This window comes from Anguilla anguilla, chromosome 14 (genome assembly GCF_013347855.1).
Source record: "Anguilla anguilla isolate fAngAng1 chromosome 14, fAngAng1.pri, whole genome shotgun sequence".
NCBI lineage: Eukaryota > Metazoa > Chordata > Actinopteri > Anguilliformes > Anguillidae > Anguilla > Anguilla anguilla.
Window position 1 is genome coordinate 33,336,387 of NC_049214.1, and position 27,073 is coordinate 33,363,459.

Consider the following 27,073-nt stretch of genomic DNA (forward strand, 5'->3'; position numbering starts at 1 on the left):
CAAAGGGCACTGGAGTGGCTGCATTTACTTTTTCCAGCCGTTCAAAAACACTTAACAAGTGTTAAGAGTCGTGTGAGTTCACATGCCACTTTCACTAGTGAATTTCTGTGAATTCTACAAAACATTACCCACGTTGCTGTTCTGCCACATTTGAGAAAGGAGGCTGGCAACACTACAAACAACTCAGCAACTTTGCACACAGATGCACCCGAAATATATACTGAGACGCATGTTCCATAGTTTCTCAATGCTGTGATCCAATTTAAACAGGCAGAAATGCAACGAGGAGGAATGGGCACACAAAAAAAAACGAACACTATATGATCATATAAGCGTTCTCCAAACTTTTATGGGTAAAGGTCAGGCTCTAGCCGTGAAAACACCACTTCATCCCAACTTGAACAAGACGGGTATGACACAGCACTTCAGGATACTTTTCCTTTAAATGTCATTGGGTGAAACTCCACTTCTAAAGCCAAAACTGGTTTAAAGAAATCATCACAAAGTTTGCGTGTTGCGTTCAGCCCTGCTGGTGAGCAAGGAGAGGGAACAGTTTTGCCAGCAATTCAAAAATACCTCCTCCTTTTCTGTGTCTTTCTGCGAGGTGGGGGGGGGGGGTTTGAATACATTTAACAGCACGGTCCTTGGGACAGGTCTTCTGGTATGGGTCTTTAACGAATAACTGTACAGGAATCTGGGTGCACCCAATGTCCGCTGCCTCGCTGACAGACAGGAAATGGGAGAGGAGAAAACAGGAAGTGTCCAGAGAAAGTGATCCATTCTTGTTCCCTTTGCGGAGCTTCTGTGGTATTCTTCAGAGAGGACTATGTACAGTTTATCTTTGAGTAGTTATTCTAAAAATGCTCAATAACTAGCTTATCTATTTGTCTATTCACAGGTTTTTTTAGGTACCCGTTCGTTTGGGAGTAAAGGCGGGGTACACCATGCTTCTGTGCAGCGGAAGAACTGTGGATTTCACAGGTGTGTGCATGAGAGAGGGAGAGAGAGAGAGAGGACAAGAGGAAAGCATACAAGAGTGAACACCAGAGAGAGAGAAGGACAGCGAGAGAGAGAGAGAGTGAGAGAGAGGGAGGGAGAGAGAGAGGGAGGGAGGGAGGGAGAGAGAGAGAGAGAGAGTGAATGAATGAGTGAGTGAGAGAGAGAGAGAGAGAGAGAGGGCGAGCGAGAGAGAGACAGAGAGAGAGAGGGAGAGACGGAGAGAGAGAGAGGGAGGGAGGGAGGGAGGGAGGGAGAGAGAGAGAGAGAGAGAGTGAGTGAGTGAGTGAGAGAGAGTGAGAGAGAGAGTGAGAGAGAGAGAGAGAGAGGGCGAGCGAGAGAGAGAGAGGGGGAGAGAGGGAGAGACGGAGAGAGAGAGAGGGAGAGAGGGAGGGAGAGAGAGTGAGAGAGAGAGTGAGAGAGGGAGGGAGAGAGAGTGAGAGAGGGAGGGAGAGAGAGAGGGAGGGAGACGGGCGCTCAGATCTTGAGGCTCCGCAGTGTGTCGGCTCTCTTCCGCAGCAGATCGCCCAGCTCCTGCAGCGAGCGCAGGTAACTGCTCTGCACCTTCTCCATCGCCATCTTAACGAAGCCGCCCTCCTCCTGTCACACACACACACAAAAAAATACAGAAATTAGTAGGAATGCACCACAGATGAGCAGTTTGAAGAACTAGCAAAGGGCGGTACAGGGCAGTACAGTGGGTAGGGAACGGGGTTGCAGTCCAGTGGTTGCAGGTTTGATTCCCAGGCAGGACACTGCTGTTCATAGCAGGGGTGGGACCATGGGACCCACAGTTTCTTAATTGAAGTCTTCTTATTCTTAAAAGATTTTCAAAATGAACATAAAAGCCACAATCCAAATGCACAACAGCACTGAAATCTCATGCCTGTCTACTCAAGAGCAAATATTAGCCTAACAGCTGAATCAACAAATAAATAACCCATTCATCAATAAACCTTATAGTTCTCATTAATGTGCATTTTATGCTGAGCTCCTGTCATACTGGGATGAAGATAGCCTCCCAATGTAGAAAACAATTCTGAATTCATTTTTGAGAACATCTTTGTTTAAATATACTTTTTACTGAATGCGTTTTAATTCTGAAAAGATTTCAATATTGCAACTTTGATATTTTTAGCAAGCAAATTTTCAACACAAATTAACTTTTGGTTATTATTCTATAAACTGTGCTGAGCAGAGCACAATTTCTGAACTCAAACGCATATGAAAAATAATGTTTATTGGAGATTTTCCTTACGTACAACATCTGCGTTTGCAAGTTATAAGACAACTGATACGGACATTTTTAGTTCCACCAAAACAGTAGAGATTTGTAAAAATATTCTGCAGTATATGCCTTTTGGAAGAACAGCTGTTGAACCACAATTCACACGTGGCATGCCAGACTTGGCTTACCCCTCGTTCCTCTTTCACAATTTAAGAAATATTCACACCTGTTCCAACCCAAAATCCTCCCAAAATAAAACACAACCCTTCCAAGCATGGCCAAAACCAGCAGATGAAATAGTAACCATGAGAAAGGATGTGAACGACACACATTTTACTAAGTGTTTCTATTTCTCCTGTTTGATGTAGGATACCACTAATAAAAATACACCACTACTTGACTCAGTGCAGATCAAGAGACTAAAGCTTTTAAAAAGTTTAACGAAGTGGCAAGTTTAGTCACATAAGGCTGAGTATTACTGCTGTCTACACACAGTTGTTTATCACAGCATTGTTGGACTTGGACAGAATGGAACGGAGAGAGGCGGTTGTTTCACGACATTCAAGTCAAGCAGTGATGGTTCTGTGAAATCGTTCACATCCCGAGCCATGAAGCTGAAGCCTTTCTAAGTCAGATAAACAGCAGCGACACTGCAGTTGTACACTACAGCCCCCAGAGGGCAGTGCAACACAGGGAAAACCAAAGCACAGCCTTGCGCTTTCATGCACTGAAGAAACTGAAGAATGAGGTTCCCCAAGCTCAGGAGAATTACATTTTTATAATAATATAAATAATAATAATAATAATTAAAAAAAACAATTCTCTACAAGAAAAATGAGCAGTCAGCCCTCCGTTCGTATTTTTCACTTCGTTCAGAGGGGGAACGCGGAGAGGATTACAGACAGAGAGGCGACCACATTACAGAAACTGCAATGGCGGGAAACTGCAAATCCTGGCAGATTCCAAGCGTTAAGTCAGCCACCCGAAAGCCTGCAACACACGATCACCCCGAACATGACGTTATTTTTTACTGTAAACAAAGTAACTGCAAGGTACAGACAGGCATTTCAAACTGTCTACACTGGGGTGTGTTGCGGAGATCCACTTCAATTATACAAGGCTGGTTGTCTAATTCATAATCGCAACAGTATTAATCAAGTTTAACTGCTAATATTCCGGGAATACATATGAGCTTTAACTGGAGGATTCTGGGTGAAAAGGCAGGATAAGCAAGCTTGTGCATCAGTACAGGTCATTTCCGACAGCCACGGAGGACATTAAACTACCAGGCCATTCGCAATATTTACCATTGTACATTATTTATAGCACTTAATAGCCTGCGTTATCGAGGTCCGATGCAGCTCAGTGTATACAGTCCTTTATGTTTCTTATTTTTAAGATGAGGCCTGGTCCATTCCCAGAAAACAGTCAATCTTTTGAAAGCATTCACCCACTTTGCTTCCTTAGACCCTCATCAGAAAACCTCTCAGCCACAAATTTTATAACAAGAAACTAGGGCTCTGAATTTATGTGGATCTGCCAGATTTTTACCCAGGCATGTTACTGTCTCTTCTTTTAAATCTCATTTCAAAATCCTTTTGACCGTTTCTAACCCCTTTTTTTTAATACCTGTATCAGTGTTTTATTAGGTGCACACTCTTTTTTTACGCATTGGCTTTATTTTATTTATATTATACTTGTGTAGTATGATAAAAAACACTTAACAATATTGTTATTTTTGTGGTTGTTGTTATTATTATTATTATTATTATATTCTACAAAGTTTGCAAACTGAAAGATACTGAAAGGATCCAGGTAAAGTACCTTGCTAAATGAGCGTAAACTGGGATTTCTATTGGCAACATTCTCCTGCTTGTAATCACAATTCAGAGGAGAAATCTTGGTTAATAAAGCAAGCTGTTCAAGGGCAAATAATTCTGTTCAGGAGACAGCTGGCAGACCTAATAGAAATCTCTTTGAGAACCGCAGCTACGTCAATGTTCTGTGACTGCACAATAGAGAATATTCCGGTAACCATGACAACAAGCTGTACCAGACAGCCAAAAAAAGGTTCTCATTGACAGATTCGCACCTTGCTGAAAATAAATTTACATCGGGCATCAAAAATATGATCTCTCGACTTTCCACGGCCTGAAAAAAATGACAATAAAAAAACTTCCCAGCTCAGACTTGAAACATTCTGACAAAATAAATACTCATGAAAGGCCAACCAGAGCCTTTCAAAGAGACAGACACACATACTCTCTACACGTGCACACACACACACACCCCTTCTGTAACTACACACAGACTACAAATACTATATATATGCATACACACAAGTACATAATCTATATATTGCATGCATGCAAGCACGCTCACACACACACACACACACACACACACACACACAACTACTGAAGAGAGAGACACACACACACACAGCCCGACTGAAGACACACATACACAGCTCATACACAACAGCATGCCCGCCTGCAGGGGTGCGTGTGTGTGTTACCTCAGAAAGTGCTTGCCCTTCCAGGGACAGGTCCTCTAATTTCAGTGCAATGAGGCTGGTCTCCAGCCCCTTGATATGGTCCAGGACCTGGGAGAGCAGTGCCTGCAGGCCGCCGGTGTACTCCTGGTACCCACTGAACACCACAGGCTGTGGAGGAGGACAGAAAAGCTGCATTATGAACATGAGACCCTTTCAGCATCGACGGCTTCAATCAGTGACCGGACATAAACCTGTGCCCTTCTGCCCACGCGTAAACTTTATCTGCCACCATCTGCTGCTGTAGGCTGCCTATCTACTACGAGGAAGACACCACTTTCACTATCATCTTTAAAACTGCAGAGTAACTCACACACCCAGAACTACAAACACCATCACCTTTGCAGCTGCAGAAGAACTCAAGCACTCTGTATTACAAACACTACCGTGTTTACAACAGGGGTTAGGAAGCCCTGATCTAGGAAAATAATCGTGGGGGCAATTGGAGGCTAAAGTGTAGGCTCTTGGTGTAGTAATTTACATTAAAACTACAAAACACAAGGCATGTTGTATTATGAATGTTTCCATGGCTACAGGGTATGAGGCGAACCACCACTGTGATAGTAGCCATAGCAATTCTCACCATATATCACAACCTGTAGTGACTTACTGCTTTGTGTGTGTGTGTGTGATTGTAAGTGTGTGTGTACACATACATACGGTACATAGACTCGCACACAGAGGAACACACAATCACACACACACACAATCACACACACACAGCACGGTTAGAACCCTCGCGGTCTGAAGAATAAGCAGGATGGAAGCCGACCGTTTCAGAAAAGCACTGAAAGGGTCTATAGAAGCAGAGAAGGGCTGTGATAAATGCAGAGACCTGGTAGGGCTACTGGGAGGCAATAACTCAGCTTAGCCTCATACTACGACACACTATAACCATGGCAACGTTCAGGATACAACATGGCGTCTCGTGCCTTACCATTTTAAGATGAAACCCGGGTCACTCGAGACCAGCGTGGGACGCGGCAGTGATTCCGCGGCTCTCTCAGTCTTACCGTGGCCGTGTTCGTCTCCTTTTTCTTCTTCTTCTTCTTCTGTAGGCTGGACTTGAGCGGTCGGAGGACTCTAGCGCAGTAGCTGCTCACCCACAGGACCACGCAGACCGTCTGCGGGGAGAGGAAACCGCGCAAGACAACGTCAGGCCGAGGAACGCCACCACGGGCGCCAGCGCGTGAGCAGCCGCGCACCACTCTGTGGCCCTGGGTCAGATAGCTTCCCAAAATACTCCAGCCAGAGTAAAATCCTCTAAAACAAACAGTTTACACCCACAAAAAAAAAGCCATGACCGTGGGGCTTTGGTTAGTAACACGTTTCGAGGATCGGTACGAGCATTTCATATTTTACCATCAGGGGAAGAGTTACTAAATACTCCCAGATCTCTTACTTTGTTAATGGAAACATAGAGGCGACATAGCTCAGGAGGTAAGAGCGGTTGTCTGGCAGTCGGAGGGTTGCCGGTTCGATCCCCGCTCTAGGCATGTCGAAGTGTCCCTGAGCAAGACACCTAACCCCTAACTGCTCTGGTGAATGCGAGGCATCAATTTTAAAGCGCTTTGGATAAAAGCGCTATATAAATGCAGTCCATTTACCATTTAATGTGGCCTGGATTCAATCTACAGTAAATAGGTCTAATAATATGTGAGGATAAAGCAGTGTTTGTATTTAATTTCATAAGTAACGACTCAAAGATGTGCAAAGGTCGTTAGTCACGTCTGGCACTCTGCCTCACACAGGAAGTCCCTCTAGATGAGAACACCAGCCATGAACCTAACGCGATCTGTGACACATCTGAACCAGTGCCAGGGACTCAGGCAAACGTTCATTACCAAGGTCGGGAGGCTGACGTCTGGCAGGCAGCTGGCCACAGACAGCCTGACAGACAGCGTGAAATCTCTCAAGACCGGAGACGGCTCTCACCTCCACCAAGAAGACCAGGTTTTCTAATAAATAAGGCCGCGTCTTACAACGGCCGCCGTTCGCCTCCAAAAGGTCGCCTTTGCATTTACTGAACATCTCTGGGGAGGGAGGGAGGGAGAGAGAGAGAGAGGGGGGGGGCAGGGAGGGAGGGAGGGAGGGAGAGACAGAGAGAGAAAAACATCACAGAGATAAATTAATGGAAACTCGTGCATTGGACTGTAGGTTCAGGGATGAATGGATGTCTTGGCAAAACAAGTCAAGTTGTGTGCGCTTGATCCGATGTTACTTTGTGTTCACGCTAGTGTGAAATGGATTTCTGTAATTGGTACAAGGTCTTGAGACGCCAAATTGCTGGAGCAGCTTTTCTGGAATACCGACAGGAAAGTTCCAGAACACTGCCGGCTAAAGGTGCACGTATGAAAATGTTTCATAACTAGAACTACGACAGACAGGGATCGAATAACAAACATATCTGTATTTAGACTGCTTGCTTTCAGAAAACAGGTAACCCAGACATGATGCTTACTCTTACCTTGTAGCTGTGCTATTAAAGATTTGAAACTGTTCTCTATTTGCGTTTGGATCTCTGACGTATCCTCTGAAAAACAGAAGAACAGAAAGAATAACACAAGTCAATGAATGTTTCTTTTTATTTAAAAAAACCTTCTCTCCCTTTATTTCACAGGGATGGAGGCACACACCTTGACTTCTGCACTCGTTTGACTGAAAATTTTCCTAATCTCTACCTCCCACAGATTTGGCATACTATGTTAAGTGAACTTTTTTTTTAACAGGTTGCTTTGGCTATGCACCTTCGGTTTGCACTTATTGTACATCGCTTTGACTAAGAGCATCTGCCAAATAAATGTAATGGAATGTAATGGCTAAAAGCATCTGTCAAATTACTAAAACTGCAAAATTGTTTACTGTTCAATTTGCATATTTTAAATGACTATGCACACCTTCCCTCCCCTTCACTCCTCCCCTCCATCCCCCCAGTCTGCTCACCCAGGGAGGCGGAGTCGAGCTCCTGCAGGTGGGCGGAAAGCCGGAAGGCGGAGGCCTGGCATTGGCAGCAGCCGCTGGAGAGGGCGGGGCCTAGGCGTGTAGAGGGCGGGCCCAGTAACGGGTACTGTGGGGGGGGGGGGGATCCAGGTGACATCAGTGATGTCAAAAACACACCCTGGGCTCCCACACAAATCATATCTGTATTCTCTCCATGACTGTGCAGCGATGTTTTCCAAAGAAAATGGATTTAATTTAGTATTCATTTGATAGGGACACAAACCTATTTGTGGTAGAAACAAGTCATAATTCAATGCACTGTGCCATAGTAAACACTAATTTGTGAGTCTTGTCCCTCAAAAGGCTTTTAAAAAATGGATACATTTAACATAAAACAGTAAGTGATATAGGCTACTTTCACCTACAGGGCGGAACGACATTTTGAGGCACTTTTCGGGGGGGGGGGGGGGGGGGGGGGGGGGTAATTTGTGTCACATCATGTTAACTACATCCAGGGCACTCAAAGCTCTAATTGCACACTATCCACGGACATTCAAACAGGGCTGGTTAAACGTGTGAGTCTGGTACACACGTGGCACTAGTTACATGTAGCTGTTTGGACAACTAGGTTCCACTGCAACTGCATGTTGCGTAACGTTTCCATAATGGGTGGGACACAGAAAGATGTTCTCGCGCAATAACACTTCAATTGGCACACCAAGAAAAATAATTTGCTCCTTTTTATTATAAGACGTTTTTTTTTAAATTTCATTTTTTTCTAGCTGCATTTAATTTTTTTTCTAGTTTTTTAACCGCAACAGTCTGACCTGCCGGTTAATCAAACTGGCTGACCGCTCAGCTGAGCAGGCCGTCAAAGGTTTACATTGTTTGTGGGCTCAGAAGGTTTGAGGGGCCACCGTTTGAGGGTAGGACCGGAGCCAGGCTGGGGGTGCGGGGGTTACCTGGACACCCCTCTCAGTGAACTGCTCCGCGTCCTTCAGCGCGGCGTCCAGCTGAGCCAGCAGGGGGCGCAACGTGTCGGGTTTCACCGCCACGCCGTTCTCCGCCACCTTCTCAGAGTTGCGGGGCGCAGCGGAGGCGTGGCCGAGCAGGGCCAGGGAGCCAATGAGCCGCAGCGTCAGGGACCGCACCCTCAGCCACAGAGACTCCTCCTCCAATGACTGCCTCCTCTGTTCCTCAGAGAGCTGCCTGGAAAGTGAGGCACACAAACACATGCATACACACACACACGCACACGCATACACACACACACACACACGCACACGCACACGCATACACACACACACACACACGCACACGCACACGCATACACACACACACACACACGCATACACACGCACACGCACACGCACACACACGCACACACGCATACACACACACACGCACACACACACGCACACACACACGCACGCACGCACACACGCACGCACACACGCACACACGCACACACATATTTTTATTCATAAATATAGCATATAAGAACACCTGGATTTACTCTGTGGGATTGCTTGCCCACAACACAAAGTATATTTCTGATCAAACGCTCGATTTGCTTCCCACTACCTGTGGAGGAGTGATGAAACTACAGTACCCATAGTGCTTGGCAGAGACTCTGTTGCCAGGCCTCACACAGAGAGATAAGCGGGGGAAGGCCCTACCTGTCTTTGGGGTCCCAGCAGGTGAACACACTCAGGTCCCGGTTGTCCCTCATATCCGCCCACAGGATGTCCTCCTCCTCAGGACACAGACCCATGGACCTCACGTTGTCCTCCAGAGAGGACGATCTGAGAGGGGCCAGGGCAGTGGCAGTGAGACAGATAGACAGACAGACAGACAGGATCAATAAGTGGAGTGTCTTTCCACAGGTTCACTGCTGAGAATTATAGGCCTAGGCCAGAGAATGCATCAGGATGTGAGTGTCACTGTTGTATGTGATGTGCACAAGTGAGAGGGTCCTTTTGCCTGTGGATTTGTCACTATGTGAAACTGTCACTGTGGTGTGTAAAAGTGTCCTGCCCTGTGTAAAAGTGTACAGATCTGACATCACTGCTGCAGCGTGAGCACGCCCGGACCGGCCCCGGGCCCCGGGGTCGCGCGGCGGCACTCACACGTCCGCGTCCGTGAAGAGGTCGAGCAGCATCCTCTCGGTGCGCACCTGGGCGAAGTGCAGCGAGCGGTTCAGCCGCGTCCGGAAGGCGATGAACTCGGGGATCTTCTCGAAGGCGCCGTACTTGTACGCCTGGATGATGTACTCTGAGGTCTGGAAACGAGAGCGCAGCTCCGCTCAGAACACGGGAGACAAAGCAGGTAAAAAAAAAAAAAAAAAAACCCCCCCCAAAAAAACACAGAGCCGCCGTTTGAAGCGCTGATCAGAAAAACATGAACTCAAGGGCCTGGAACTCAGAGAGCTACTTAAAATCAGCAGCGCGCTCACAAAGGGGCGCTGCACACAAGGCCTTTCTGATCCTTCAAAGAAAGACACTTCAAAGGAAAAGGCTTTCATCAAATGTTAGCTTGAAGCTAAAAACAGAAAACAACACTTGAGCGGACAACATTGTTAGAGCGGTTTTTTTGAAAACGGTATGAATATAAAAGACTCCTTTGCTTAATCATCGTCTGAGAGGGTGAAGCGCTCAGGACCAGGCTGAAGAGATGATTACACAGCGTGCTCCTGAAGAGGAGACGAGGCTTCAGGAGGAGCGCTTACATCTTTCTGGTTGGAGTGGAAAAACCTGAGGGAGAAGTTACAGGACTGGGAAGCAGCAGCGAAGTGACCCAGGGACTCTGCATAGCGGGTCAACAGGAAGCTGGCCCCGCCCGGAGAGAGAGAGAGACAGGAAGAGACACAGGTGAGCGACAGGCACTTCCCCCTCCCACCATTTTGAGCGCAACTGTTGTGCAGGTAACATTTCTTACTAATATCAAGGTGTAATCCTAGCAGTTATTGTTCGGATAAATACATATTTTTTGGGTCTGTAAATTTACAACAGAAAATAGCTCAATTTAATCTTCTGGTGAAGACGACTCCAATCAGTATTTGACCCAAGACAAATTTTCAGTTTAGTAGATGCTTTGTAGCCAAACAGGCTCATGGTAAGCACGTTTCATTTAGCATGGCTAAAAAAGCACCACCAGGTCACCAGACCTGGTTTGTCTAGCAATGGTGTGTCCCCCGGGTGCCCCCGTCCTGCCCCCCCCCACCCCCCGCCCCTCACCCGATGGTGTCGTGCTGCACGTGCTTGGCGTCCAGGCTGCAGTACAGGTCCACCACGGGTTCGAAGGCGCCCAGGCCGCAGAAGAGCAGGATGAGGAGCAGCTTGAACTGGGCGCTGGAGGAGCTGTGGGTCAGGCCCTCCTCCAGCAGGCCCAGCCCCTGCCACAGCTGGCCCTCGTCCCCTGCACGCGATCACAAAGACCCAGAAGCGCTCTTTAAGGGGGTGTTCTAATGCAGAAATGTTCAGCTCTCCTGGATTTTCCCGATGTCTTTAATCTCCACCATTTCCAGATTTTTACTGCCTTTGTTTTTTTGCAAAACTGGGTCTTGTCGGGAAGTATAATATTATACCCTCAGTAGGATTCAATTCCAGTTAAAATCGGCTGATTTGGGAAATTACATTTCACTGACTGGAAATGCTATTCTGCCCCTGAAAAATTCCCAATCGAACACTGTGGGCTATTTTTCCATTTTTGATAATGAAAATTAACACAAGCCAAAATGCAGGCTGTAGAAAATGACACGTGTTCGTGTGAGCTGCTCAGTCTCCCAGCGCTGATCCTGGGTTAGTGCCCTTACACCATTCAGAATGGCTGGGTTTAAAATTAGGGCTCAATCACTGACCCTGGATCAGCTGAAGGAGTGGCTTACCACAGACTGTGTAGACACTTTAGGCTTTGAGCCTTTTGTGAGAAGTTCTTGCGTGTGCGTGCGTATGTGTGTGTGTTCGAGAGAGAGGGAGAGCAAGAGAGAGAATGAGAGAAAAGGAGTGAGAGTGCGATAGAGAGCAAGTGAGAGTGAGAGACGAAGAGAAAGAGCGAGAGTGAGCAAGAGAGCAAGTGAGAGAGCCAGAGTGATTGTGAGTGAGATAGACAGTGAGTGTGAAAGAGTGAGCGAACGAGAGGCGGAGACAGAGAGAGAGAGAGAGAGAGAGAGAGATAAAGGTAGAAGAAACGATGAGCTCACCCGTCTCCTTCCAAAGGTCTATGTAGACGTGGGCGGCCATAAGACAGTACATATCTGAGAACTGCGGTTCCGTCTTCAAACAGGCCTTCCCTGAAAGCGCACAGCAGTCACACAGTGAGGGCCCTCCAGTCTGCTCAGTACCGCCAGAATGCAGGCCACAGGCAGACTTTCTCACTCAGACACATTCAGTTCAACTTCGGTATCCTAAATGTATTTTTAAATTGGTACAGCCAATAACAAAGTCAACATAAACACACTCAAGAAACTTAAACCAGAATTCTTCTCAAACATTACTTCCATAATCAGATACCCACAAGAAATATTTACCCCCCCCCCCCAAAAAAAAAAAAACGGAAAAAGGCATTTATCAGCAGACGATATTACAAACTCTCAAAACACAATATGGACAACAGCCAGCTTCAAGACTGCGCTCCTAGAAAATTTAGACAAATTACTCCTGGTGATGTAGTAGGGAAGAACTCCACTGCTGTCTAATAAAAAAAGTAAATGTATATTGAAATTCATGCTCTAGGCTACTTATTATATCTTTTCGACTTTTCAAATGTATGTACATGAGCGGTATGTTTCTCTGACAGTTGAGAAAAATGGCATCAATAAGATGTTCCCGTTTTTATTATTTATCTTGAGAAACAACTTCTATCTGCAGTCATTCCCTTTTCCCATAGCCCCAAGCCCCCACAGTTCATCCTGGCCAAGTCCCTCTACGATGTCTACGAGATTGGATGAGAATTTCATTACACAGTATTGTAATACAATTGAATTATAAGCCGGAAGACCTGTTTTTGCCGAGCAAGACAGAATTTTAAAAAGCTGAAACAAATCAAATGAAAACAAATCAAGCTATACACTGGTCAGACAACAGCCGCAACAACTACAGAACAGGGATTTAACCAACCGCACAGTGAATATGTAAATCACTGACTGTGTTTGAGTTCCAAGTGAGATTATCAGCTCAATTTGCTCTCAAATCAGTTCAAGTTAATGAGTTTTATTAGCACAGCGTGAAAACATTCTTCTTGCCAGATAATATGCAAATATGTTTTTCACCCCACAATTCCTCTCTCAGATGTCACTGACCAGGTCATTGAAACAGAGACAAGCAACTGTGAAGCTACATCTAAATCTGGGTGACAGTATGCCACCAAGCAAACTGGAATATACGCATGGGACTGAAATCATGATCATCATCATGAACATCGTCATCGTCATCGTCATCATCATCATCAGACGGGTCAAGAGGAAGGAAACGGGGCGCCTGGTGGGGGTCCCCGCCTTACCGAACTGCAGGCCGTGGCGGTAGTGGGCTTTGAGTTGGCGGATGAGGGCCAGTTTTCCGGGCGGGTCCAGGGCGTGGTGCAGCCCGAGGGCGCGTGCCAGCTGGGCCACGCACAGGTGCCTCTGGAGCGCCCGCGTGTCGCCCGGCAACGCCAGCCCCTCCCCCACCTCCTCCTCCGACGACGGCGACGACTCCGTCAGGGGAACCACCTCCGTCAGCCTGTTAATGAACTGTGGGGAGGTATATGCACACGGGCGTGAGGGGGCTAGAGGGGTATATGCATATGGGTGTGAGAGGGGGTATATGCATATGGGTCTAAGAGGGGGTAATGTACACGGGTGTTATAGTGGGCATATGTTATAGGAGTTAGAGGGGTATATACCCACGGGTGAGAGAGGGGGTGTATGTATATGGGGGTTAGAGGGGTATGTGCATACGAGGGTTAGAGGGGTATATGTACATGGGTTTTATAGGGGGTATATGTGGTGTATTTGCACTGGAGGGGATAAAATGTATGTATTTGCACGAGAGGTATACAGCAGTTGCAGGGGTATGTATGTACACGGGTGTAAGAGGTGGTATATGTGGTACATTTGTGTCATACACACACACTGAGGAGAGCTCAAAGCTCGGTGTTTTCAGTCGGAAGAGCACACTCACCTGCACACGCTGATCTGGGAGCAGCAGATCCAGGAAGAGCCTCAGGTCCGTGATGCAGCACGGCTTGTCCCCAAACTTCAGAAAGTACTGGAACATGTGCTCCAGGGGGTCACCTGCAGACAAGGGCAGAACGGTCAGCAAGAGGGGCAACACGTACCCCCCCTCCTACACCCTGTTCTACGGTCAGGGTGCAGTTCGATTCCGTTTCACTTCAGTCAATCCAGAAAAAGAACAGAAATTGAATTCACATCTCTGAGCAACACTCATGCCAACAGTGAATCACCCTGCAAGGGTGGCAGTGGCATTCGCTACTGGCACAGACCATATTGAAAACTAGACCATGGGACCCATCCATGCCTGAGAACAGTGCCTTAGCATACACCAGACCACAAGGCCCATCCTTGCACTAAAACAGTGCCTTTACAGATGCCAGACCGTGGGGCCCATCCATGCACTAAGACAGTGCATTAACAGCATGAGCCACCCAGCAGCCCCTTGTGCCGTTTGAATGTAGCACAGGGAGGCAGGGTCAGAGGTCACCGATGGTTCCGTGTACCTAGCTGCAGTTCCTCAGGGCTGCCCCTCCCCCTTAACCGGCCAATGAGCTCCAGCCGGGCCAGGTAGGGTCCGCGGAGCGGCCGGGACTCCTTCTCCTCCTCCGCGGCCAGCCGCGCCTCCACAAAGCTGATGGCCTGAGCCGCGGAGCAGTGAACGTCTCCCTCCGCACAGCTGAGAGGCAGGCAGGCAGGGAGGGAGGGAGAGGGAGAGCAAGAGTGAAAGAGAGAGAGTGACAAAGGGCAGAGAGAGAGAGAGAAAGAGTTAAAGAGAGAGAGGAAGAGAGTAACAGAAAAAGGAAGAGTGAAAGAAAGAGAATAAAACCAAGGGGGAGAAAAAGACATGGAGAAAATGACACCGTACACTGAAATGTTACTGTATGACACAAGACTGATTTTTGATTTATTTAAAATAACATTAGATTTCTTTTAAAACCACTCATTTTTTATTTCTTCAGCTTGAGCCACCCAACCCATAACAACAGCAGCATACAGTAACAATATAACTACTTAATCTACATTGTGATTTTCTTCCCTATATCAAAGGTTCTAAGCAACGGGATAAGAATGTGTGTGTCCACGAGTGCTGACCTAAGATTAGGTATCCACTGTCCAAATCCTAACCTAATCCACTGTGAGCTAAAAGACTAAACTGATCCCAGATCATTCATCCTGTCCAGATATGCTTTATGCACACAGGTGCTGTTCTGAAAGAGGAGATGACTCACTGCTGTCCCTCTTTGGGCGGGGCCCAGGCCTGGTCCAGCAGGTTAAAGAGCGAGTCGAAATAGGACATGTAGAACTGCCAGTCATCCGGGCTATGGAGAAAGAGGAGGGGGGCAATGTTGATTAGGGAGGAGGGGGTTGGGGGTTTCCATGGCAACAGAGATACAAGTTCACGCAACAGATTACGAATGGTACGCGGTCAACATGCTTCCCTCAGTTCACATATTGCCTCAAAATAAATTGGCAAAACCAGTACTAGTTGAAAATAAATGGAAGAAGATGGACCTCCTGGACTGTTCCAGATCAAAGACAAGTGTTACCAGAAGTAAAGGTAAGATGACTCAACAGTAAATCAGCAGGAGCCCTGCTACATAGGCTAGCCCTTCACTATATCTTCCCTCCCCTCTCACTGAGTAGCCCTGGAGTAAATACAGGACAGGTGCAAAATCAGGATCTGAATTCCTCTAACCTTTAACACTTTGGTGCTGAAGTAAAGCGTGCCGGTTGCTGTGGCCCGGTTGTTAGGGGGCGGGTACTCACTTTTTGAGGAGCAGTTTGAGTGACAGGGCGTTGCACTCAGGCCAGCGCTCCAGGCGCTGGTACAGCACCATGCACTTATCCTCCCGGCTGTGCCGCTCGCTGGTCAGCTTCTCTGGGGGAGGGGGGAGAGAGACAGGGTGAGGGGCAGGGTCGGCACGACAACGAGGCCTTAGGACATGCACCCCTCATGGAAATGGAACGTACTGTCACAGTGTAATAACGCAGTTCCTGCAAATAATTTACTTCACAGCAGTATCCATTCAAAAACATACCGTTATATTTGAAAAAAGCGACAGTGTATACATTGGCCCATTTATTGTGAAGTTTATATATCTTTATATAAGTTTATAAAACTCAATATATTGACATTTTATATCAGTATATTGCTGTATATTCCATTTCTATAATGCACAGTTTACTAATCATTGAGCAGATTCTGATCCAGAGTACCGTACCTCACCCTCCTTACCTCCCCCCATAGCCCCCTCACCTCCACCCACTGCCTCCACACCTCCACCCCACTCACCCCCATCTCCAAACCCCTTACCTCCACCTCCAGCCCCCTTACCTCCACCCCCTCGTCTCCATCCCTCTCACCCCCACCTCCAGCCCCCTTACTTCCATATTCAACTCCCTTAATTCTATCTCCATCCCCCTTACCTGGCCCCCCCCCCTTAACCACCACCTTTAGCCCCCTCACCCCCATCTCCCGCCTCTTTACCCCCACCCACAGCCCCTTCACCTCCAGCCCCCTTACCTCCCAGCTGGCCCCGCACCACCTCCAGCGCCTCCGCGTACTTCCCCAGCCTCTCTAAGATCATGTAATACAGCTGAACCTGCAGAGGGCAGAGACCAATGAGGACGGGACACGGCCATGAGTGTGTGTGTGTGTGTGTGTGTGCATGCATGAGTGTGTGTGTGTGTGTGTGTGTGTGTGTGTGTGTGTGTGTGTGTGCGTGCGTGCGTGTGTGCGTGTGTGTGTGTGTGTGTATGTGCGTGCGTGCGTGTGCGTAATGATCATGTGAATCGCAGCTCTTCCAGCAGCCTCTCCTCACCTCAGCTTCCGCCTCGATCTTCTCCTCCTTTACCATCTTCTCCACCATGCGCTCGGCCAGTGGCAGGAACATGGTCTGGGACAGCTTCTCGTCCTGCGCAGAGATCGCCTGGACCACGCAAACGAAAATGAAAATAATCCAGAAAACATTCATGGTTCCTTATTTACGAGTTGCTCAGCAAGATGCAGCTGAAAATTCCCAAGCACACGCAAAATCATTTTTTCAAATATTACTGGAATCTTTAAGTGTTCTAGTATTTTTAAAAACACATTTTATGCAGGTCACCAAGCTGCAAAAAATATGTCTATTTAAAAAAAAAAACAATTGTGTTTTGGTTAAAGACAAACCTACCTGCATGACTAAACTCATAACAGACCAGAAGTAATACGGGTTTTTGGGGACAATCTTATAAAGCGCCATTCCAGCCTGTCAGAGGAAAAAAAAGACATTCCAAGGTCATTTCAACGCTTTCAAAATAACGACAACCCCAACACAAGAAAAACAAAAACTAAAGAGTATAGGACACATCTGGCACCCAAACGTGAGGCTGAGCATGTCCAATTCCCACCCCAATTTGGAATGGCCAACTGCCTGCAACCGCGTTCATGTTTACACCCTGCTACCGGTTACCAGTTAGCACTGGCACGGTCCAGATTCCAAGGCCATGAGGCTCATCCATGCAACCAGTGTGGTGCCTTAACAAAATGAGCCACCCAGCAACCTCTTTATGACACATTTGTGATAACCTACAGACAATTCTTCTTTATTCGCATTAGCTGTAATTCTCTCACTGGTACAACTAAAGGCACGGTGAGTAACGTGTATAAAGTTATAGTATAAATGAGGAGATCCGTTATAAAGCAGAATTAGCAAACAGTGAATGTGACACTGGCCTGCTGCATCTTCTTGTACTCGCCAATGCGAGCATAGGCCATGAAGAGGTGGGAGTGGTACTCCTCGCTGCTCGGAACCTTTCGGACCGCCACCTCGTACAGCTTGGCCACCAGCTCCGCTGCGGACAGAGAAGACATTGTGCCAGCTCAACACCTGGGTACAAACAGCTCAACATATGGATCTTCACAGGTCAAGTGTGTGCAAACAGCTCCACACCTGGGTCCAAACAGCACAACATATGGATCTTCACAGGTCAACATCTTGGTCCTCATGGTTCAACACCTGAAACCTGAGGCCTACAGATCAATACCTGAATTATAATGGTTCAACACCTGAAACATTACTAGTAACACTAGACTAAGGTGCAAAATTAACACCAGCCACCAGCCAAATGCCGGTAAATTTTATCTGTGGCTAGTAAGTCTGTTTACTCTACCAGCCACTTTGGCAGGTTACCACCCATCACTTGGACGTCCTGTTCTATTGTACATATCAAGTTATATTGTAAAATAGTGAAACTGGCTGGTGAATTTTGGAACGCACCAGCCACTGTGGCCAGTGGACGGAAAAGTCATGTTTTCTGCCCAGCAGTGGACCCTCACGACTCCACAGTCAAGCCGACTTAAACTATAACAAAGAGCTGAAACTTTATCTTGTCAACCCGTAATACCACACAAACCCAAAATGTGATACTCCAGGTTGCCCCACCTGTTCATTAACTGAACAATAAAAACAACATAAGAACAGACAATGATGAGAGCAGACCACTCAGCCATTGTAAGCTCCTCATTTACCTAAACACAAAAGAGCATCCAGCACTGTGTCCATGCTGGATCAGGACACTACAAAATGACCTGCCAAACTGTTTCACACATTGACAACTCTCTGTGTGAATATATGTTCTGCTTTGATATCAGGAAGTATATCTTTAACTAATTTCTACCAACTGAAAAATTCAAATTGCTCAATGCCTAGAGCATCAACATCACACCCACACCACAGGGCCAATTTGTACAGCTCAATGAACAGTAAGGTTGGCGAGAGAGCAGACACAGATGTGTGACTCACGTCGGTGCATCTCTCTGTACAGTATAGTGAGCGCCTGCAGGGAGTTGTCGTCGGTTGGCTCCAGTGTGGCCACTTCCTGTGCCAGTGAGAAGGCTTCATCCTGTTTCCCGGTGCGCTGGAGACCAATGGCCTTCAGGACCTGGGCCCCAACAAAAGCAAAGTTCACCCCCACTGGAACCCAGAACATGGGATGGCCAACATATAGTCAGTCAGGACTACAACAGCTCAGAACCCAACACAAAATCAGTCAAAACTAGTAGAACGCAGAGGTCCTGGGATGGCTAGAATATAATCAGTCAAGAGTAGTACAGCCAAAGCATCATGGGATAGCCAACACACAGTCAGTGGCATAACTCAGAGGTCCAACACACAATCAGTCAAGACTAACAGAACTCAAGAGGTTCTGGGATGGCCAACACCCAATCAGTCAGAATAGTACAGCTCAAAGGCAGGAATCATACAGCAGTCAGATTAGCAGAGCTCTGATGCCCTGGGATGACCAGAGCACATTCAGCAACAGTGTCCAGAATACTGCACCATAAAGTACACTAGTAAACCAAGACAGGTCACAGCGCACAGATGCACTATCAAAACACCCTTGTGGAAGAAAAGAGAAACATTACTTTTGTCATCTCCACCGATGCTGAGAAGCATGCGCTAAATTTTTAGTGCCCCCCCCCCAACCTCCAAGTCTTGGTCAGGCATAGAAAATTTTCATCAGTTTACCTCCATGAACGACCCACCTTGGCGCAGTGAAGATCTCTGTGCTTCTTCAGCAACTTGTCGGCCTGCTGTATCGCCATCTTGTTATTACCATTGTCAAGGTAATCTACGTAGAAAATAAAACAATAATGAAAAATTTGGGGGGAAAACAACATCCAAGCAGTCAACTGAAATCACGTCATGACGGAGTGTCCCTCTCTGCCTTTAAAAAGGCACTCGTTTTAGTGAGTTGTAGGTCTAAGAAAATTTTATATTTCTGATCCATTCGTTGTATATGTTTCCTAATGCAGAACACAAATCTACCATTGTTATTTTCATATTTTATTTCAGTCTTTGATGGTGATCACATTGGGAATTGGGTGTCTGTTCTAAAAATTGTTCATTGAGAATGGGAAGCTACTAAAACAATGAAATGCAACACAACATTACTGCAAGGAAGCTATGTAGCCTAACATATAAGGTTTGTAAAGAACATGCTCTCAACTTTCATATTATACCAGTTAAAAAAGCAGTACCAGTTTTCTCATGTAAAAACCAACCTAGACAAATAAACCCCCTTATATTACAAAATATAGCCTACAAAGTGAACTGAAACTTTGCTATAAAAAGGGCATTTTTGTCTTCAATGGAAGTTGGCCAAACTCTTTCATAAACAAATGCCCTCCTTTGGAAGATGCTGGCCAATCAAAACTTGTCCTGTAGTCCACAACCAAGATAGCAATTTCTCATTGGATATGACACTGACAGCACACAGCATTTGTCTTGCCTGTACAATATATTGTGAAAATTGCCATTATGTGCTGTGCAAACTGTGCTGCCTTTTATCTCGCCAGGTCTCTTACAAAATCAGTTTTAATCTCAGTAAGACTAACCCAAGATGAACAAAGGTTAAATTAAATGAAAAAGAAAAACAAGAATTTATAACATTCACAAAAAACAAAACACAATGGAAAGCCGTAATCTCAAAACCATGCAAGAGTTATTTGCTTAGCAAATTCATAGCACATTTTCATTTCATTTCATATTCATTTTCAAATATATTTCACTCTTTCTCTGAAGACCTCAGGCAAAACCTGAGGCTGCTGTGGCTAATGCTAAGCTCAAATATGCTACACCAGTGCATTTCCAACCATGGTGATAGATGTTGTGAGCTAAACCCAAGAGCTTAATCTCCAATGACAAAAGATGTGTCTGCGCAAAGTAAACAAGATTTCCAACGCAGTGCTTTCAATATACTGCAGCCCACACAAAAATGTGACAAGTGATCCATCTTGGATGAACAATACTCAGATGTTACCAATGCCAGGTATGCAATGCAAAAGATTTCAACTCAATCAGCTATGAAAGAAAGCCTATTGGCTATTTGTCCAAACTGATATTTTAGGAAGCTGATAAGGGGGCTGAAAATAGGAAAAAGAAACAAACCACAAGGTTGACAACAGTTTCTCAGCTCCCAACTTTCAGCAGTCTGGATCGCATTGAAGACACCAATTTTAAAAAGTTGATCAAAATAAACTCATCACATTATTACATACAGAAACTCTGGGGATTTTCAAGACCAGGCTTGATACGGTGTTAGATAATATCTAATCTGCGGGTAATCAGAGCACTAGGTACAATTTATTCAGGAAAATGGCGAGCATTGTTGGGTTGAATTGCCTGCTCTAGACAGTAAGTTATAATATTCCATTGCAATCGCCTAGCAGTCGCTCTTATCCTGAACGATGTACAGTAGTGGAGAACATAATTACTCAAGAAAGTCAAAGCAAGTGATTTCAATTAAAAAAATCTATATGACATTGTTAAATCAAACCATTAAGTAGAGAAAAATTACCAATGTTCTATTTCATAAAGACCCGACTAAGCAGGGGATGACATCAGCCAAGCGAACGAGGCGCTTCGCTTATCAAACATTGGTCCTGATGCTGAAGGAACTAGCAGCTCAACTAAATGCATGGATCGCAATGAGTTTATTCGGAGGATTATCCAACTGAAAACTCAATAAAAGTGCAAAACTGCATGTCTAATACGAACGGTTAAGTGCACAAATTAGCCTCTTATCGAGCAAGGCAAGGGATAGATCGGTTTACGAACGCACATCTGACACTGGACCTATTTAACGTTAACTATAGTTTGCCTACACTTAGTATACTAGCTAGAACACCGAGTCAACAGAACTGTTCCTTCTACTTTGTAACGTTAGTCATAAATCAAAACTTTCTCAGCCTCTTCAGAGCGAGCTATGCAACGAGCGATAACTTAAGACAGTAAGTAGATTTGCTGACTAAATGGCAAGCTAACATTGCTATCGTTTGCTACTTTGCACCTTGCTCAGCATCGCTAGCGAGCAATTAATCTTCATGCAAATTCCCTTGCTGGGAAAGTGCGAGTCTACCTCTTAACTTTAACGAGTCGAGAGCGACAGATCACAGCACATCACCGAGATAGCTAGCCAAATGACACAGAATCGTGAGCCGGCTTATCTCCTTATCGCACAGGGTCACACACCAACACCAAGGAGGTGGGGTGTGCTGTGCTGTCATTCGGCGCACCCGGCCATCTAAACAGAGTCCGAGGCTACAGCCGAAGGCCCCCCCGGGGTTGTGCAACACACAGTATCCCTGACAGAGGATCTGTTACAAAATGCACCCTGACCGTGGGATGCATATTCCTCATCCCATTTCGCTTTTCAAAAAAAGTTACTCACGTACTTGTTCCTAAGAATAGTTACCGTATATTGGTCTGAGTCTCCTGTCGTTTGGGTCCTGCACATGGCCTCGCGCCGCCATGTTGGGGGAAATAGCGATTATGTTGTGCGCATGCGCCGTACGAACAATTTCAAAATCATTAAAGTGACAGTAGCAGTTGACAGGTAAAGTTCACGTTCTAGAATCCAGCTATATAGTTTCTTATGCTTTAAAACGCATGTTACTTTTATCACGTCACGTCCGACTTGTATAGTTTTTTTGCGATGAGGGATAATTTAGATTTTTATACGTTTCTGACAACTAGTCGACTTTACAACGGCTTTTATAGGGCCATTTGGAGATTCGTGGTTTGAATAAAAAATCAATGCAAAAAACAAAAGATCAAAAGCAGCTTGTATAGCGACGTTATGTTTCCAGAAAATGTACATATGAACACACGCATTTATTTTATTTTTTACCATTTATTCACAATTATAAACATAAATATCCGCCTGTATATTCTTCTTGCTTCTAAGAAGTATATAAAACTATACTTGAGCACAGAGGTCTCAGGTTGCATGTGTCACAAAAAATAGTTCCAAAAGAAAATAAGATCAAACTTGATCTACAAAAAGTGAACTGTACCATTAATATCCCCATTCACGAGGACCAGTGATACACATAACACATTCTTCCGGTTAAATACTAGTATTTAATGGGTGAGCTCACGCTACAAGGAACGAGACAAGCCAGCCTCAAAGTTTATCTTAATTTTAATATACGATGAATACACAAATGAAAAAAGTGCAACTTCTAAGGTTTCCCCGTAGAAAGTACACGAGTACAGATGTCAAACAACTTGAAAGAAAAACGTATTTGTAAAACTGTAGTTGTATACCACAAGGCATATTGCTGGGGAAGGCCACTGTGTCACGTGATGACAAGACAAAGACAAGGGTCCAGAAATGATTGGCCAACCATCTTTTATACACTTCTCAAACATAAAGCAAAGTGATTCAGAAAACGAGATAAAAAGGAGGTCTCAAAAGGTGTAATAAAAAGTGTTCAGAAGGAAGGAATAGAGAGCTCACGCAGTGGATGATTGCAACAAAAAAATAACTCTCTCTCCAGATCTGAGTGTTGGCCTTTTATAGAGCTCAACAATTAGGCATTGGGTAGCAGCTGTGATAATTGGCAATGAGCCACAGCTACCACCATGCATGTGAGTGGGGCAGACACTGTCCATGGTCCCTCTCCCAGGTCACCGAAACACCTGCAGGGCTGAAGGGACAGTGACCTACATGATACTGGAGCAGCCTTCCTAGTACCACAACCATACTTAATCATGCTTAATTTGTTATCAGACAGAGAGCCTGCAGGGAGGCACGGTGGTGCAGTGGCTAGCACAAGAAGGTCCTTGGCTCGAATCCCGGCCGGGGCCTTTCTGTGTGAAGTTTGCATGTTCTCCTCCGGGTACTCCATTTACCACCCATTTTCCAAAGACATGCAGGTAGACTAATTGGAGAATTGTGTGTGAGTGAATGTGCCTCTTGCCCAAAGCATGCTGGGATAGGCTCCAGCACCTCCTGTGATCCTGACCAGGAAAAAGCAGGTAATGGATAGATGGATTGAGAACCTTTGAACTGTTAAAAATATAATATTTTTTTATACAGTATATGGGACACAGGTAAAGATAGAGAATCTTTCCCCATAGCAGGAGTTTCATGTGTGTTAGTGGGGGTAAATGTATTGTTTTGCACCAAGGCTTTGCTGAACTGAGTGACTATTCTGGTTTCCATATAATCAGTGGATGTGTCAATTTTAATAGCCCTGTCAGTTAAGATTTCTCACTTGCATTGGTAGTCTATTTGACACAGTTATGTTAGGAATTTTATCGAAATGTGTGCATTTTGCAAATACAGTATATCACATTAATGTTCTGATAAGTTCTCATACATAATATAATTTAGATGAAACTTGAACAGATTTAGTTCAGGAGTAGGTTTGCCCTCTACTTTTGTATAACCAAAACCTTTCCCCTAAACTGGTCATACAAACAAAAATCTCACTTTCCCTGTAGTCATTATTTTATATGATCTAAGAATTACATGGCTCTCAAAGTACACAGCAGACAGCCAAAAAGAGCTATACTGTGCAGCTAATTTCTAGGTCATTCTGTGGTCACCAAATTTGTTCCAATTAGACTTGCACATACGACAAAAAAAAAAAAAAAGAGAGAGAGAGAGCACAATCTGACATAAATAAAATGTATAATTGTTTGGAAACCCAGTATCATTATTATCTTGCAAAAAAAACAAACAGCATAACAATTATATTGGGTTTTTGAACAATTAAGGGGGGGGGGGGGGGGCTAGATAAAGAGTGGCGCCATCTTGAGGCATTGCCCAAAAATAGACACCCCCATCTGCCCAGGGCTCGCAGGCAGAATGTGGGTCAGATGGTAATCATTCTGCAGCCTGCGATAAGCAGGGTATTAGCACCGGGGCTTCTGATAGGGTCCAAGATCTATCAGCGCTGTTTAAACAGCCGTCTGCACCAAGTGACGACATAGAGCCCCCCACCCCTCCGCCCCCCCACCCCTCCGCCCCTCCCCTCCTCCTCTTCAGCAGGCTCAATCTTCCTTTAATGAGCCCGGGTCCCACGTTAACTCGGTGTCTGCACAATACATAAATACATACACAAAACAATGAGACATTACGTCACAAATCTTCAGCACTATAAAATGAGAGATCATTTTATTGCACCATTACAAGCACAACAAACTTGCTTACATGGGTACTGAATCTGTCAAAAACAAGCCAATTAATGTTCTGAGCAGAGACCTCAGATTGCAGCAGTCCATTCTGTATAATGGAACATACTGCATATCTCAACCCTTTCCAGTGACAGTGAGGGCTGGCCCAAAGAACAGATGAAACCATTCCAAAATAATGTTGAAAATTACGTAGTTCTGACAGAGATTATCTGCATTTTTATATTGTTGTTGCTGTTTCAATAGTGCATGCATGTGAGTTCCTCACATTTTTCATTCTAGTACTATATACAGTATTATAATCCACAATTTTTCCTTTTTTGTGTGTGTGAATTATATTTTCAAATCAAGTTCTCCTTTACTGTGGTGGCAGATTCCTAATTGGTGATACAGGAAAGCACTTTAAAACTAAAATACATTTTAGAGTTGTAATGATTGCTCAAAGTTTTTCATTGAGGCACTTAACTAACAGCCCATCAGCCATCCCCATATGTCTCTCTAATCTTCAGATATGATAAAAAAAATACACTCACAATAACCTCTGACCACTTACCTGGATGAACGGACTCAGGTATTTCTCATGTCTTTATTAGCATAGCCTATACGCCTACACCAAGGACATGGATGTGAATCCAGGAGGGACAAGGGGGACAGGGCCCCCCAAAAATTTCAGAAGGAATCTTAATCCCCACTCCCCAATATTAATCCACCCATCCATCCATTATCTAACCCTCTTATTCCTGGTCAGGGTCACTGGGGGGCTGGAGCCTATACAAACACGCATTGGGCGAGAGGCAGGAATACACCCTGGACAGGTCGCCAATCCATCGTGGGGCACACACACTCATAACTACAGGCAATGTAGAGTCTCCAATTAAACTAACCTGCATGTCTTTGGGCTGTGGGAGGAAACCAGAGTACCTGGAGGAGGCCCATGTGGACACGGGGAGAACATGCAGACTCCACATATAAAATGCATACGCAGTATGGCAAACCTACGCAAAGAACTAGCCTACTCCGTATTTTTCCAACATTAAATCTCTCCTCCTAACTCGACACTCCTAATGCACTGGCGTGCGGTATTGCGGATCTTGCAACCTCAGCCAACACACGACTCACCAAATCTTGCCCTGAGAATGCAGAGCCTAAATATATCCCCTGAAGCAAGTGACCTATACCGTGTACAGCTGTGGATGACAACGCCGGGATTATATCGGTTTCTGTGAAGTCCCAGTCTCTGGAAAAGACTGAGCGCGCGATTTGACGGATATGCGTGTGACGGGTGAGCTGGTGCAGCCTTTCTAAATGTGTGAGAGAGCACCGCGTGATACCGGCTGTAGCTCCGGGGGGCAGGAAATCACAGATGACGGAGGGACCGTTAGTATTCCAGAGCTGCTGAGAGATGTTTCGTTAGAATCTCATGATACTGAAACGTGTGACGCGTGGTCCTCTGCCTTCTGCAGGCGCGCATAAATAGAATGGCAGTGACGGAATCTAATCGAAAGCCCAGCTCAGATCAAAACTGCAAGAGTGGAGAAACAACAACAGTTTTTTTATTGTTTAGACAGACACAGGCAAAACTATAAACAACTTCTTCAGCAACGACGTTTTGTATTGGAAAAGCGATTCCGCTTTGAATCTCCAAGACTGGAGCAACCGTCATTGGACGTAATGCAACTCCGTAGTTAGCACTGTAGTTGACGGTGCCTTAAAATTGATCTCATTGCGGTTATTTACCGACTGACAAGGCACAAACTACCATGTAAAGAAAACATTATTGCTCGCATCAACACGCTTAGAATATCCTCAACCCATAGCAACACTGGAATTGCGTGTACAGATCGGCATATCGCATGAAGGCATGTGTCACCGCTACGATATTTCCTGAGTGTGCGGATGCGTTCTTATATTCACGACATTGCCCCTTAACGTAAGCTCCCCGAACGAGTTGATGCATTCTTCTATAGGCCTATTAATGATATTGTGATGTAATACAAATACAAATACACACGGCACATATAAATGTAGGCCATACTCCGTGATATGGGGGGCATGCCCATACCCACCCCACCCTTAATCTCCACCTATGTAAAAAACCAACATTCACGGGTCATTACAGCATTATTACATCGCGCACAACAGAGGGAGGAGGGAATGTATTTCATCACTTGAGACAC

General features: G+C 45.5%; 1 protein-coding gene across 1 annotated transcript; it reads right to left on the reverse strand.

The window, feature by feature from the left end:
* Positions 1–1,395: 1,395 nt before the first annotated feature.
* On the reverse strand, positions 1,396–22,225 carry naa25 (N-alpha-acetyltransferase 25, NatB auxiliary subunit). The gene is made up of 24 exons (XM_035389700.1): positions 22,168–22,225; positions 19,457–19,542; positions 18,714–18,852; positions 17,645–17,763; positions 17,103–17,177; positions 16,752–16,859; positions 16,454–16,532; positions 15,697–15,808; positions 15,159–15,248; positions 14,433–14,605; positions 13,877–13,989; positions 13,218–13,446; positions 11,920–12,009; positions 10,955–11,135; positions 10,447–10,546; positions 9,848–9,999; positions 9,398–9,523; positions 8,681–8,927; positions 7,722–7,845; positions 7,246–7,311; positions 6,714–6,811; positions 5,792–5,902; positions 4,743–4,889; positions 1,396–1,596 (listed from the first exon to the last, which is right to left on the reverse strand). The coding sequence occupies exons 1-24, from the start codon at positions 22,223–22,225 to the stop codon at positions 1,474–1,476; spliced, it is 2,946 nt and encodes a 981-aa protein (XP_035245591.1). The 3' UTR covers positions 1,396–1,473.
* Positions 22,226–27,073: the final 4,848 nt, after the last annotated feature.

Coding starts and splice junctions, on each gene's coding strand:
- naa25 (XM_035389700.1), bottom strand. CDS start 22,225: ATGGCGGCGCGAGGCCATGTGCAGGACCCAAACGACAGGAGACTCAGA. Junction 14,606..15,158: donor CCGCCCAAAGAGGGACAGCA/GTGAGTCATCTC, acceptor CCTGCCTCTCAG/CTGTGCGGAGGGAGACGTTC. Junction 13,990..14,432: donor CCCTGAGGAACTGCAGCTAG/GTACACGGAACC, acceptor CCTTGTCTGCAG/GTGACCCCCTGGAGCACATG.